The 15809-nt window shown below is 31.6% G+C and overlaps 1 protein-coding gene across 1 annotated transcript; it reads left to right on the forward strand.

Annotated features, from left to right (window-relative positions):
* The first annotated feature begins 13798 nt into the window (after nucleotides 1-13798).
* On the forward strand, nucleotides 13799-15625 carry LOC146951047 (UDP-Glycosyltransferase superfamily protein). The gene has a single exon (XM_085747009.1). It carries the CDS (start codon nucleotides 13906-13908, stop codon nucleotides 15358-15360), a length of 1455 nt encoding a protein of 484 aa, XP_085603135.1. The 5' UTR covers nucleotides 13799-13905; the 3' UTR covers nucleotides 15361-15625.
* Nucleotides 15626-15809: the final 184 nt, after the last annotated feature.

The raw sequence follows: 15809 nt of genomic DNA on the forward strand, positions 1-15809 counted from the left end.
TTGAAAATAATTACATTTTTTTTTTGAATGGCAAAATATATATATATATATATATATATATATATATATATATATATATATATATATATATGGGATTTGCTAGAACACACCCACTAGTTTTTATGTGGGAGTGTTTTAGCAAGCTACGCCTTAAGGTGTATTTAACTACTTTTTAGTTATAACTTGCTAAAACACACCTTCTAAAAAATAAGTGGGTGTATCCTAGCAAATGCCTATAGGAGTTGCTAACATACACCCACTTATTTTTTAGAAGGTGTGTTTTAGCAACATTCACCTTAAGGTGTATTTAACAACTTTTTAGTTATATCTTTGCTAAAACACACCTTAATAAAAACTAGTGGGTGTATCCTAGCAAACCCCTATATATATATATATATATATATATATATATATATATATATATATATATATATATATCATAGAAAAAAGAGTATAAATACAAAGGGGAGGCACCAAAGCGGGACCCCACAAAACACCACCTAATGGGACACCTCCGACCCCACAAACGGAGCTAGAGGCACACCAAAGACCCCCAAAAGGAGCCAAACACCAAGAAAAAACCACTAAAAGGAACCAAAAGAGCCGAGAGCCAAGCCACACCTGCAAGGAAAGAGAAACACAAGAAAAACCCCGAAAGCCACACCGGGAAGGAAGGGGAGATACAACCCCACCCACCCCCACAAGCAGCCCCAGGAACACCTACCACCACAAAACGCTACCGACTCAAACACAGGACGGGCTGCGCCTCCCACTCATAGAGAGAACAGGGACTAGCAGGGCACTTAGCCATGAACCACTTCCAAGCTAAGAGTTTAACTCTATCCACCACTGGTTCCTCTCGGAGAGTACCACCAGCAAAGATAAGGTCATTCCGGGACGCCCAGATGGTCCAGATAACAGCATGCCAAACAAGAAGCAAACCTAACCTAACTCTCTTCCCCCCTCCTAAACCCATAAAAGCCTGAAACTGCTGGGCTAGCCCCAAGGGCATCACAAACTCCCAGCCCCAAGATTGAAAATAATTACATGAAAGTGATACGCATAATATTAAAAATTATAATGTATAAATGATAAAATGATTGATTAAAACTACATTAAAATTTGAAAATAACACTCTTTTTGGGATATATATTTCTTGTGTGAAAAAGTGAACTATTATAAGATAGATGAAGTGTTAAATAAATCAATTTATACTAGTACTAGTAATAACGTTAATGGTCCTTTTATCGTATTATATTACTTTTTTTTGGTTACTAAATTCTTTTTTAGTGTTAAATAAATCAATTTATCGTATTATATTACTAGTACTCTTAATTATATTTTTTTAAGAAGTCAAACTAACCCACTAACATTTAGAACTAGGGGAATTGAATTTGGGACCTTAAAATAAGTACACTCTACTCTACGGTCCCATATTGGTGTTCTTGATTATAATCACCATTTAAAAAATATTTCTAAAAAATTAATTAAATTACTAAATAAGTTCTTTTTTCTAAAAAGAAATTTTATTAATACAATTAATACTAATATATCTAGAGATATGAAAAATATTCTACCAAAAAAAAGAGATGAAAAATAAGGCGTTGAGAATACATTCTTAGATGATCAATCATGCCACATGACTAATTTTATATGATGATTTAAGAATTGCAATGAGAATATGTGTACTCTCAACGAGATTTACCCTAACTTAATTGAAACTCCATTTATAAAAGGTCACATAGTTCTTAAGGCGTATGTCAGTGTGTGGGTCTGAATTTTAGATGATATTTTTCATTTCATCTATAAACTAACAAAAACTCACATGTGTCGAAACAAAGATAACATTTCATTAGGATAAATCTCTTACTCTACTCAATCAAATGTTGGATTAATTATATAATTAATCAATTATGGATTGACAATAATCAATTATTATAAGTTAACCTTATAACATAAATTATGGTCTATTGTGTTAAGCACTAATTAGTTGATGAATATGTGTGATTGGGCTATTGTTTCTAAATGGACCGTGATGGGTTGGACCATTTAGCTAAGCCCAATGAGAGGTCCCTGCCCTCAGCCGTTTAGCTATTTAAACGTCATCCCATCAGACGGTTAATTATTCTGAACATCATTGTGAAAACCTAAAGCTAGACGGAATGATGGTAGTCATCCCTCTCATGTTTTTCGGCGGTTTTCCTTCATCAACCTAATATAAAGGTACACAATTCTTCTTTCTTCTTTATTATTGATAATATGTTATAATTTGTATCTATTGATCTATGGTTAAACACTAAAACTTTCATCAATTGGTATCACAGCCAAATAGATACAGTTATGGCTATTGTTGTTAGACCAAATCATATCTGAACACCGATGATGTATGTAACATGGCAATCATGCTTTGTTTTATTAAATAAATAAGTTAAGGGAATTGCAAAAGCTCATGCCTTGTTTTATTGTAATTTGCGATTCATAAATTTTTCCTTTTTGGTGATTGAAACTTCTATGGCCACCTTATTTGTAAAACCTTTTGTGAGCTTTACTTGCTTATTTATCATGATTATCGTACTGACTGCCGCAACGAATTATTCAATCAAGGCAGTATGAAAATTGGTGTTCTACGACTCTATTATGCCATAAACCCATTCTCTTGATCTGTGTTTTCTCTATATTGTTAATGTTTCTGGAAATTAATCAAGGGCTTCTCTTATTCGAAGCATAACGATCAAAACACATATAATTTTGTCTGGTCACCCCACCGGAACCGTTATATCAAAACGGGTCAAACCCGCCCGTTTCGCTGCAAACTGGCGAAGAAGAAACCACCTTAATATAAGATAATCATATGCCCACTCGCAGCTGTAGCGCGTGGGGATCATGTCCTTCCAATTTTTTTTTATTTTCTTTTACCAAATAATGATATTTTAATATTCTGAATATTTTGGTAAAATTTTTGGAATTTGTTTTGACACTCAAAGATATGTTATGTTATTATTTTATATGGGGAAAATTAAACTATGTTTTAAGATAATATATTCTCACGTTTATTGTGAAAATTTTATGGACATTCCTTACCTTATATGACACTTGAGAAATAATCTCACTCTCTTATTTGAGATTAATGTGTCATTGACAAATTTTACATCCCCAATTAATTAGTAAATATTATATTATTTTGGGATAAAAATATATTCTTTTCTTGCACCCAAAATATTCTTAAGAAGATTTGATTTATTTTGTACCCATAAAAATTGGGATCTAAATTAGTTTATGAGATCTCTAAATATTTGATGCGTACTAATATGAGAATAATATGTTCTTTTTTAAATCATGCATTCTTTAGATTTGAGTCTAAAATATAACACTTATGTAAATTATTCTTTTAAAGTGTTAGTATTGTGAAGAATCTTTAGACTCAGTCTTATATTATTGTCTCAAATATCTTGTATAAACTAATATATTTTGAGAATTGTTGATATTGTATTTTGATGCGTGGATTTCAAAATTTTACCAAATCTTGAAAAGATCATATATCAATTAAATTGAGAATAATTTATTTCAAATCATGTATTCTCAATATTTGAGCCTAAACTGTTTTGAAAATTCTCTCTTATATTAGTAACACTAACTATCTAATCAATTAAAATGTTACTATTGTGAATTTATAGAAGGCTCGATTTTATTAATTTTAATGCCAAGTATAATTAATTTAAATTTTACGGTTTTAAATATTCTTGGCATTATAAATATTCTAATATAAGATATTCTTGAATTCATATATTGTCTTAGCATAAAGATCCAAAGTTCACTAATTGATCATTCTTTTGGCGACATATTTAAACTAAGACACTTGTCTTTGATTCTTGTCACAAATTGTTTTGAAGGGTCCTCATAATATTTTGTTTTCAAAATGAGTATGGTGACTTGTATATATATGTCATTTATATTAATTGAATCTAAAATTGACATATTTCTCTTTAATATACATTATGCTTTCTACTATACTCTCTATTCTAGACCCGTAGTTTATTACTCTAAATTTTGTGACAAACACCATTAACTATCTAATTATGTGTCTTGTCGCAATTAAATATTTGGATCACAATAATATTGAACTATATATTTTATATATAGTGAATAATGCATTGTTGCATTTTTTATGCTAAAAATTCTAATTATGAATTAAAATTTGTACGCCTCTTTGTTGTTTATCCGTTAACTATTATCAAAACAACTTATTAAGAATCTAGGTAATCTTTTAAAATATGTATCATCCTTACATCTGAATTCTTATATAAATCATATTGATTTATAATTAGAGTCTCACATATGCTTATTTATAATTGTTTATTCTCTATTGATGAATATTTTGAGATGACTATATTATAAGATATTCTCTTTAAGTCATCAAAGGTCATTGGCTCTAAGTATAAGGATGAATGTCACACTCTACGAGGTAAGTTGTTATTTAATTATTTTATCCTCTTGTGACTTATTGCTTATTATTGCACATATGAAGAAATTTAGTTCTTCTTCTCTTTTGTTGTGCAATTATGATATCCTATATAGAAGTGAAATCCTTTTTCAGAATATTCTAAACAGAACTCTGTTGTTATATACTATTTTCTTACTATAATGCTCCATTTTGTATTTATGTTCTTTCTAATTTATAGTGGGAGTATTGAAAAATTTTATTCTAAGAGTTCTATTCTGGATAAATTAGAAAACTATTTGACACACTTCTATTCCAAATAATAACTTTTGTTATTATACTACTTCATATAAAAGAAATTATAAAGTCATATTTATGATGTGCTAATTTAAAATATTGTTAAGCACATTTTTCTATCATTTGAATATGACCGAAGTTGAGTAAATTAAGTACAATTGTTTATGCATGATATTATTGTATCATATTCTCTTAAGCATAAAAATTATTTATTTGTATAATTGTAATCTCACCTATCGTGAGTACAATTATGCGAATTTTGTTAAATATATTAGCATTATATTGGTGACAGTCATACCCTATCGGTGTGTTGTTATTAATATAATTGCTATTAGTCAATGTACCTTGGTTTTTATACTTATGTCAAATATAATTCGAGTACTTTATCAATATTTAATTTAAGACATAAGAATTGTACATTGTGATGATATAGTTCTTACTTATTATTATCCTTAAGGTCCTTGAATGAGATTACAATAAGTAAGTTACTCTATTAAAAGACATGTAGAAAGTTGTATAAATTTTGCAATCCAATATTATTACATTTTGAATTAAATTTCTACCTAAATGTGATTTTATATATATATAAATATATCGGATTGCTACTATCCCTTTGTTATGTGAGTGACGGACATCCCTATCGGTGTGACGTTACTTAACATATCATTTTGTGATAGAGAAATAGTTGAATATTTTATTTAAAATACCTTTCAAACTTTTAATTCAACTATCATGATTAGTTCTCTATCAAGTGGGAGAATCTTTGCTATGCATTGTGTAACGTGATGGACATACCCTATCGGTATGACATTACTTAACATAATCATCCTTTTGTGGGTAAGAAAAATACCTTATTAGTATCATTCTCCACCAAGTGGAGAAAATATAATTCTTCAACAACCGAGGAAAATTCTACATGTCAACTAACTATATCTTATAAACAAATATATTTATTTGTTTTATAACTCTAGATATGAAATTATTGTAGAGACTTATATTGAGGATATTAATTATGCTATTGCTATTCTTTAATACTTATGGAAGCTTATGACTATTTTCTCTTATATTCTCAGTAATAATAAAATATAAGTCTTGTGTATTTCCGCTGCGTGTAACCTAATCTTTTCTCAAATGTGTGTAATTATAACTGTAGCATTTGAGTTTTGAGTGAGTTATTAAAATTGTGAATAGAGTCTCATATCCTATTTTATAATAATAGAGATTTATCTCACTCATATGATGATAAACCTTTTATATAATCATCATACTATGTCATATAAAGGTTGCTATATTTATAAAATTCTTTGGAATTTTTAATTGTGAAAAGGAGATCTTGTGTTATAAATGAAAATTTACATTCTCCTTAATTCTAAATGCAGAATATGTGGTTAACTACGAAACCCAATTCTTGATAATATCTGACATGATAAAATATGTATTTATGGGGGTTTCATATTATCCTTGAGTTACCACTTGTGTTAATAATTCTGCTATGCTCATGTGCAAAATATGTGGTTGAGTTCATGAAACTCTATTGGTTAAAATTATATAACCACTTATGTTGATAATCTTGCACTAGCAACTAAGTATCCCACTATTGAATATTACATTATTGTAATATTTTTATATCAGTGATCACTAATGAGAATCCCTCTTACTATTGTTTATATATATGTGGGATCAGTGGGAGTGTGTACACAACACTATATATTATGAGCTCAAATGAGAAATATCACTCTTGTTTATATATATGTGAGATCAAGAGAAATGTGTACACAATATTATTATCGTCATTGTCATATACTCTTGTGCACACTATAAAATATGGCATAGCTTAAGAGACTTTAAATTTTAGTCTCATTCTATTATATTGAGATATATATTAAAATTCTATTAATCTCAATGAGCATCATAATTGGATGCTTAAGTCAATTTTGTTGGAATATGCACAATAACCTCGTAGCATGCAAATATACATTGTGCTTCTGTTTTTACCAACATTCCACATTTTATGAGGTCATAAATAGTAAGTACAATGTATAATATCAATACTCCTATCGAGTATGATATTGTGTTCTTGTGGTACTTATAATTTGAGATAATCATAAATGTTCTTTTGTTATTGACATTCTAGTGGCCACATTAATCCACATCTTTTTCTTTAAACTAAGTGTCTATGTTAATCCAATTTGGGGATTATTGAATTTCCTATTTTGCTTTTATGGATTTTCATAGTCACATTTTTTTATAAAACTTGGATTAATTGAATGTCGTAGAACATTTATTGATTTTGACTATATGTAATTACACTCTCTTAATAGGCTATCCCTATAAGTAATTACTATTCGTGTACCTGTGTGGATATATGACTTCTGTAATATTGAAAACTCATTGGCAGAACCACTAACCACAGACTTATATATATGATTATTGTAACTCATAATGATTTGATTAAGTCTATGTTATTTTGGGTTAGTGGGAGTTTGTTATAGCATTTTTAAAATGCTTGGGCTATTCTTTAGTGACACATTCTTTTTAATTCAAACGTGTCACTATAAATTCATCATTTGTTAGAAAAGTGAGTCTTTGATATGTATGATTTGTTTTCCCTATCAGATTCAATTTCTGCAGCATTAAAACTTACTTCTCTTTTGAATGATTAGTGCTTTGACCATAAATAAAAGTTTTAAAATGAATTTTATATTCTTTTGTGATTGAGTATTGTCATCCAAGTGGGAGACTGTTGGATTAATTATATAATTAATCAATTATGGATTGACAATAATCAATTATTATAAGTTAATCTTATAACATAAATTATGGTCTATTGTGTTAAGCACTAATTAGTTGATGAATATGTGTGATTGAGCTATTGTTTCTAAATGGACCGTGATGGGTTGGACCATTTAGCTAAGCCCAATGAGAGGTCACTGCCCTCAACCGTTTAGCTATTTAAACGTCATCCCATCAGACGGTTAATTATTCTGAACATCATTGTGAAAACCTAAAGCTAGACGGAATGAGGGTAGTCATCCCTCTCATGTTTTTCGGCGGTTTTCCTTCATCAACCTAATATAAAGGTACACAATTCTTCTTTCTTCTTTATTATTGATAATATGCTATAATTTGTATCTATTGATCTATGACTAAACACTAAAACTTTGATCATCAAATACAATTAAATAATGACTTATAAACATTAAAGGATTTTTTTTTGTCAAAAAAAAAAAAATTAAAGTATTTACAAACACACCACCTCTTTCACGAAGCATCATTGTCCACTACTTAGGCAACCACTATTGTTAGGAATTAATCCCCTCGTGTGACATGAGCATCCATCGAAATCCCAATCATGCATTGCTGATGAGAGGAATTTTTTTTTTTTTAGCAAAAAGTTGAGATTTAAAACACATGAGAAAAAAAATTGAGAGAATCCTTTCCCCTATTGTTAGATGTATATATGAGACATATCGCAAATCCACTGTAGATCCATTTTATTTTACGAAAGAATTCCATTAATAAATAAGCATCATACCAACAAATAGTTCTTTTTTTAGAGAATCATACCAACAAATAGTTGTTGAATACATCAATTTACAAGACAAATTTTATTTATTTATTTATTTACTTCCTTAACAAATGATATAAGACCCTCTTTTAACAATTTTTGAAAAATAAATAAATAAAACAAATGAAAGTTGACCAAACTATTACCAATAAGAAAAAATAGACCAAACCAAATTAAAGCCAACACATACATAGTTGTCATTCAACAAAGAACGAAAGTAGACAACCACCAATCACAAAAGCAAACACACACTCTGCATTTCACAACAACCAACCAAACCAACAATGGCAGAAAAGCATTCTATAATTCTATTCCCATTCATGGCACAAGGTCACATAATCTCATTCTTAGCCTTCGCCTTAAACCTAGAACAAAAATCCAAAAACTACAACATCACCATAATCAACACACCACACAACATCCAAAAACTTCAACCTTCTCTCCCACCTAACTCCTACATCCATCTTCTCACATTCCCTTTCATCTCTTCCGACCATAACCTCCCACCCAACACAAAAAACACTGACATTGTTCCTTGCAATCTTGTCATCAAACTTATACAAACTTCTCTTTTCTTAAAATCATCCTTCAAAAACATCATAACCAAACAACTTCAAAATCAAAATCATAAACTATGTATTATTGGACCGATTAGTCTTAGTGACAGTTTGAATATTTGGTGCAGTGACAATCAATAAGGTATTCTATGTGAGTAGCAGGGTCATTATTGACTTTTTCGACTGTTTGAGGTAAAACTCCACCAGCTTCTGCACATGTGGATTGCTTGTTTGGTTGTTGGTGCCACGACCACTCCGATTGCGGCGGCATCTTGAACTACCTCTTTCGTGCTCCTACTCCTCCAGTTCTTGAGGTTGTTCCGGTCGATAAAGTCAATAATGACCATGCTGCTCACATAAACACTACAAGAAATATGTCAATTTGCCAGGGATTTTGACAAGGGTTTGAAACCCCTGGCAAATTTGCCAGGGAAAATGCCAAGGATAACCCCTGACATATAAGACGGGGGTTTGCCCCTCGCATATTGACAAAATCCGTCGGTTTATTTTAGGCGCCAAATTGCACGTGGTTTGGCAGAGATTTGGTGCAGTTTGACAGGGCAAAACCGAGGGATTGACCCTGGCTTCTGCAATTGCTCAGATGACAAGACTAAAGTTGGAGAATATCTATGCTTCTTTGTTGATTTTTTGACCGTTTGGCAGGCTAATCTATAGCCTAGGATTGGATGTGGCAGCGAGGGGCTACCCCTGGTTTTTTCCTTGGCATTATTTCCCTTATATATTTGGTTCTCACGTAAACAACTAACACTTGCCAACACTTGGTAATATTTCAGGAGAATGCTCCTCTTCCATTTACACAACACTTCCTCTTCTTCATTTTTATCATAGATTTCAGGAGAATGCACAACACTTCCTCTTCTTCATTACACAACACTTCATCTTCTTCATTTTTATCATAGAATCCATTATTCTCCACCTCTATCAAAGTTTATTAATTTGGTAAAAAACTCTCCACTTATTATATTTATATGTTACTATTTTTTATATCTATCAACTTATTTGATTTTTCTATGGTATTTGCACATATAGTTAATCTATCTGCCTCCTCATTCGATTGCAGATCTTGACAAAAAATGTATAATCCGTTTTTTAAATTTAGAATTGATATATATTCTAAAAATATATATATAGCATTTTTTTAATTATTTATTTACTAAAACAGTTTATATAAAACGTTTTTTTTTAAATTTTGGGATTTTTTTTTAATTTGTGTAGTAGAAAGTCTGATTTTTTTACTAGAAAAACTGTTTGTTAAATAAAAATACTTGATAAAAAAATAATATACTAAAAAGGTTTAATGTTTTTTTTTGAGGGATAAAAAGGTTTAATGTTGGAAAACAGTTTTTAAAAATGATGTATTATATGTGTGCATGTAAAATTGTTATTTGTTGTTTGCGCGTAAAATTATATGTGTGCATGTAAAATTGTTATTTTTTGTTTGCATGTAAAATTATATGTTTGCGCGTAAATTAAAATGATTTTAAAAGAATTAATTATATTAAAAAACAATTTAAAAAACGATTTTTTATTATTATTTTAAATAAATTTTATTGATTAAAATTATTTTAAAAGAATTAATTATATTCTAAAATACAATTTTGAAAAAAGTACGATTTTTTATTAATTTAAATACATTTTATTAATTAAAATTATTTAAAAATATTTTATTAATTATTAATAAATCGGTTTGTAAAATAAAACCTTTTTTTTAAAAAAAAAAAAATAATATACAATTTCCCAGGGGTTAAATCCCTCGCAAAGGCCTTGGTATAAGATAAACCGTTGATTTGACATTTCGTCAGTCAGCAGTCAAGTCGGAGCAGACTGCATAGTTCAGAGCAGACTGCACAGTTGCAGAAAAAAGTGAGGGAATATGTCAGGGGTTTTGACAGGGAAAAAGCCATGACATATGCCAGGGGTTTAGCCCCTCGTTTTTTTCCCAGGGGTGTAACCCCTGGCAAAATGTTAGCGATGAGCGCTTTTGCGAGTGCTTCCGCCCCTGGGAAATTCCCTCACAAACGTCCTGTTTGCCAGGGATTCTGTCCTTTTCTCAGGGATTTTGCCCCTGGCAAAAGGTAATGTTTCTTGTAGTGAAAACACCTTATTGACTGTCACTGTACCGAATATTCCAACTATTACTAAAACCTTATCATTTCCAAGCTAGACAGGTAAACCATTTTCTTCATCTTCTTCTTCTTCCGTTTCAGAATTAATTTGTTTCTATCTTTATTTTTTACCGAAAAATATATAATTGAACTCATCTAGATTGTGATTTTTTTTACTATCTCATTTTTATGTACTATTATAAGTTCTCATTAAATGCTACAATATCCGATAATATTCATCCAAGAATTGTGATTAAGTTCATGAAAATAAACAAGAATTGTAAGTTGTAACTATCTTTCGAAAAAAAAAAAGAATAGTCACAAGCACAAAGAATGGGGAAGTCAAGCCACTGCATAAAGAACGTGAGAAGAAGAAGAAGAAGTTGGGGTGGTTCATGGTACTCTATAAATATAAATTGAAACCATAACAAAACATCAAAACAACAAAAGTCAATATGAAAATGAAAGCGGTGTTTGTTTTCATGATGATGCTCATTGCTTTGATGCATGGTTGTGCGGCGGCCGGTAGAGGTAAAACCCTGTCAGCTTTCGCACATGTGGATTGCTTGTTTGGTTGTTGGTGCCACGACCACTCCGATTGCAGTGGCATCTTGAACTACTTCTTTTGTGCTCCTGCTCCTCAAATTCCTGAGGTTGTTCCGATCGAAAAAGTCAATAATGACCTTGCTGCTGACACGGAATGACTGTCAATGTACCAAATATTCCAGTGATTGGCATGTCCAAGGTACATGCTAATCAATGTCGCAAAAATACCAGTGATTAGCATGTCCAAGTTAAATTTTGCCATATGCGATAAATAGAGGCTCGCCACGTATTTGTCACGGTTAAATCATGGTTGAACAGGACAAATCCATTTGTAACGATGAAATCGTGACTAAATTGGACTTAAGAACCCAAAAATTTAAGACGACTTTATTGGACCATTTTTGCCCAAAACCTCAAAGTAATTGATGTCATTCATTCGACTCAGGTAGTTCGACGAATTTGTTTGAAATACGTTTTATTTTATAATTCAATCATTAAAAAAACAATTATAAAAAATTTACTATTTCAAAAATTGACAAATAATAATAATTGCTTTAATTAAAAAAACAAAATTTAAGTGTATTTTTTATATTAAAAAAATCACATTAAATATTTATAACTATGTGTAAGTAAATGTCACCCTGTATTGTATTTTCAGTTTGCTATACTAACATAATGCGATGTGAACTAAAATTATTATCTCGGGGGGTGGTTTTACTGAAACTATTTTCTCTGTATAAAGGAAAAAACAGAAACAACGTGATCATTCGACTTTAGGAATTTGATGTTCGTCTTGTTCAAGATAGATTAAATTATTATCTTGGGGTTGGTTTTACTAGAATTTTGATTAAGTGTAACTCAACCTTAAAAAATCGAGTTGTAAGATGAGACTATCTCAACTTTTTTTTGTTGAAGAAAGAGACTATCTCTACTTATAAGCTATGTTCAAGTCTTATCAAATTTAGAGTGGAACTCTTAACACACTCCAACATTAAGGACATGACATCTTAAACATGACCGGATCGGATCGATTCAATAACACACTGATTAATTAAAAAGTGATCAACGAATCTTGTAATAGTTTTAAGTGTCAGCTGAAATGTTTCAATTATGAGTTTAGTAGTGTTGCTTGAGCGTTTGTTGCTTGGTGGCCGGTATCTTTTCTCGGAGTTTTGATTTTCTTTTTATGGTTGGATATGCTTGTCTTTGGTGTTTTATTAGCTTTGGTAAGTTGTTTGACTCTCTTTTTTTACGGTGAAATTTGTTTTCTTGGCACATCATATATGCTGAGAGTTCTTTTTTCTGTTGATTTTGATTTCAATTAAAAAAATCTAAAGATATACACCTAAATTTTATCAACAAAAAATTTATTTTCTGAAACAACTCATTCGGTCAATGGAGAAGAGCCTCCTAGCAAATATTGAGATCCATATTAATCTTGGAAAATATTTTTTTATGGTAGGTGAGGATAATGTTGGGAGAGAATCGCAAGAGAATTATATATTTCTCTTCTTTTTTCTAGTTGATTTATAAATTGATTTATTTCTTTTAAAGTCCTAATAATGTTAGTAGGGTGGTATCTATCTAACTACATGACTTTGACTTCTACCCCCAAATCAAGTTGGGGGCTTCTACGGTGCAGTGGGGAAACTGACTTTTTTGAAAAAGTTATTTTGTTTAGCCAATAGTATTACTGTTGATGTCATGTCAACTAGTGTCCGACTGGTGGACCACTCTAAGACTAAACTTTACCTTATTACAAATCAGGCCTCATACAAAATATTAAGGGGAATTTCAGTCTTAGTGCACAAATTGGAATCTATGTGTTGAGGCGAAAAACAATATGGAGGAGGATGTGATGATTTTTTAGAATTTTCATTATCCTGTTTGTTTTCCGAGGAAATTGAAGAACATTAGTTTATAAAGATTTAATTTTTAAGATTTCTACAAGAAAATGGGGGTTTTGTTAATTGAAGGATAGAAACCTTGTGAAAATCGATTTAACTTCACCAAAAAAGTCATTCTCATGACTTCACCATAGAATTTTCCAATCAAGTTTCATTCCACCAAAGCACTCATTCAACAAAGAACGGAAGTAGCAACCACCAATCACAAAAACAAACACAGATACCACGGCAGCACAGATACCAAAGCAATTCTGCCGTGAAAAAGCAGAAGCTCCAAATTGAAGCTTTAGCCAAAACGCCGTTTTTCTTGCTTCCACCAGTATACCAAACAGGCACTTTGACTTCTACCCCCAGTCAAGTTCATTCCACCAAAGCACTCATTCAACAAAGAACGGAAGTAGCAACCACCAATCACAAAAACAAACACACACACTCTGCATTTCCACAACAACCAACCAAACCAACAATGGCAGAGAAACAATCAATAATCCTATTCCCATTCATGGCACAAGGTCACATAATCCCATTCTTAGCTTTAGCCTTAAATCTAGAACAAAAATCCAAAAACTACAACATCACCATAATCAACACACCACACAACATCCAAAAACTCAAAACCTCTCTCCCACCAAATTCCTCCATCAATCTCCTCACAATCCCTTTCATCTCTTCCGACCATAATCTCCCACCTAACACAGAAAACACTGACACTGTCCCTTACAATCTTGTCATCAAACTCATCCAAGCTTCTCTTTCCTTAAAACCATCCTTCAAAAACATCATCCAAAACATCTTAACCCAACAACCTAACCATAAACTATGTATTGTTTCTGATATTTTCTTTGGTTGGACTTCAACCGTCGCTAAAGAACTCGGTGTTTTTCATGTTGTTTTTAGTGGTGCTAGTGGTTATGGTTTAGCTTGTTATTATTCTCTATGGATGAATCTTCCTCATAGATTCACAGACTCAGATGAATTTTCATTAAGTGATTTTCCAGAAGCTCGTTTGATTCAAAGAAATCAATTACCAAACAATATCTCACAAGCTGATGGATTTGATGATTGGTCGATTTTTCAAAGGAAGAATAATCTCTGTGATTGGGTCAACTCAGATGGCATTATTTTCAACTCAGTTTCAGATTTTGACTCTGTTGGGCTCAACTACTTCACCAGGAAATTCAATATTCCGGTTTGGTCTATTGGACCGGTTGTTCTCTCAACCGGTTCACGAGGTAAAGTAGGTGGAATAAACCCTAAAGCTTGCAAAGAATGGCTTGATACAAAGCCTGCAAATTCGGTATTATTCGTTTGTTTTGGATCGATGAACACGATTTCTGCTACACAAATGATGCAACTTGGAATCGCGTTGGAAAAAAGTGGCAAAAATTTCATCTGGGTAGTGAGGCCACCAATAGGTTTTGATATAAACTCAGAGTTTAAATATGAAGAGTGGTTACCATTAGGGTTTATGGAGAAGATTGTGGAGACAAAGAGAGGTATAATAGTAAATGATTGGGCACCACAAGTCGAGATATTGTCACATGGATCAGTTTCTGCGTTTTTGAGTCATTGTGGTTGGAACTCAGTGTTGGAATCATTGAGTCATGGTGTACCTATTCTTGGGTGGCCGATGGCGGCGGAGCAGTTTTTTAATTGTAAGCTGTTGGAAGAAGAGATTGGTGTTTGTGTTGAGGTTGCTAGAGGGAAGAGTTGTGAGGTGAAGTATGAAGATATTGTTGAGAAAATTGAGTTGGTAATGGGGGAGAGTGGGGTGAAGATTAGAGAGAATGCTTGTAAGATTAAGGATATGATAAGGGATGCTGTGAAAGATGGAAATGAAGATGGAGTTAAAGGGTCATCTGTTAGGGGTATTGATGAGTTCTTATCAGCTGCTGGAAAGAGCAATAAAACTACTGAATGAGTGAATAATTTATGTTTTGAGGTCTTGAATTAGTCGTGGATCCGGTGTGTCAGAGTATCGAACCTAGGTCAATAAAGTTGAAGTTTCAACGAAATGATTCTAGAATGACTAGCAAAACTTTTTGCTGATTGAGTATGACTAGTTGAGTATAATCAGTTGAATCTATTTTCACCAAATTTGTGATATGAGTGCAGTGGAATAATGGCAGGATTGTTTTTTATTTTCTATTTTTAATAATGATATGCAAGTGTTTTATTATTGCAAACTTGACAGAATTAGGAAGGGAAGTTTCTACTTCAGTTCAGTCACAAATAAGCACAAGTGCTTTTCAGCAAATCTATTAGAATACAATTTGGTCGATGACAGTTGTAGAGCAAAATTTGGTTTATAGTTAGAAAATGCTTTTTTTATACTAGTATAGTAGTACTACCAGTTAAAAAACACTGGAC

The sequence above is a fragment of the Medicago sativa genome, chromosome 2, assembly GCF_051527215.1.
Source record: "Medicago sativa cultivar Bolivia chromosome 2, Bolivia_mono, whole genome shotgun sequence".
NCBI classification, from domain to species: domain Eukaryota; kingdom Viridiplantae; phylum Streptophyta; class Magnoliopsida; order Fabales; family Fabaceae; genus Medicago; species Medicago sativa.

Coding starts and splice junctions, on each gene's coding strand:
- LOC146951047 (XM_085747009.1), top strand. CDS start 13,906: ATGGCAGAGAAACAATCAATAATCCTATTCCCATTCATGGCACAAGGT.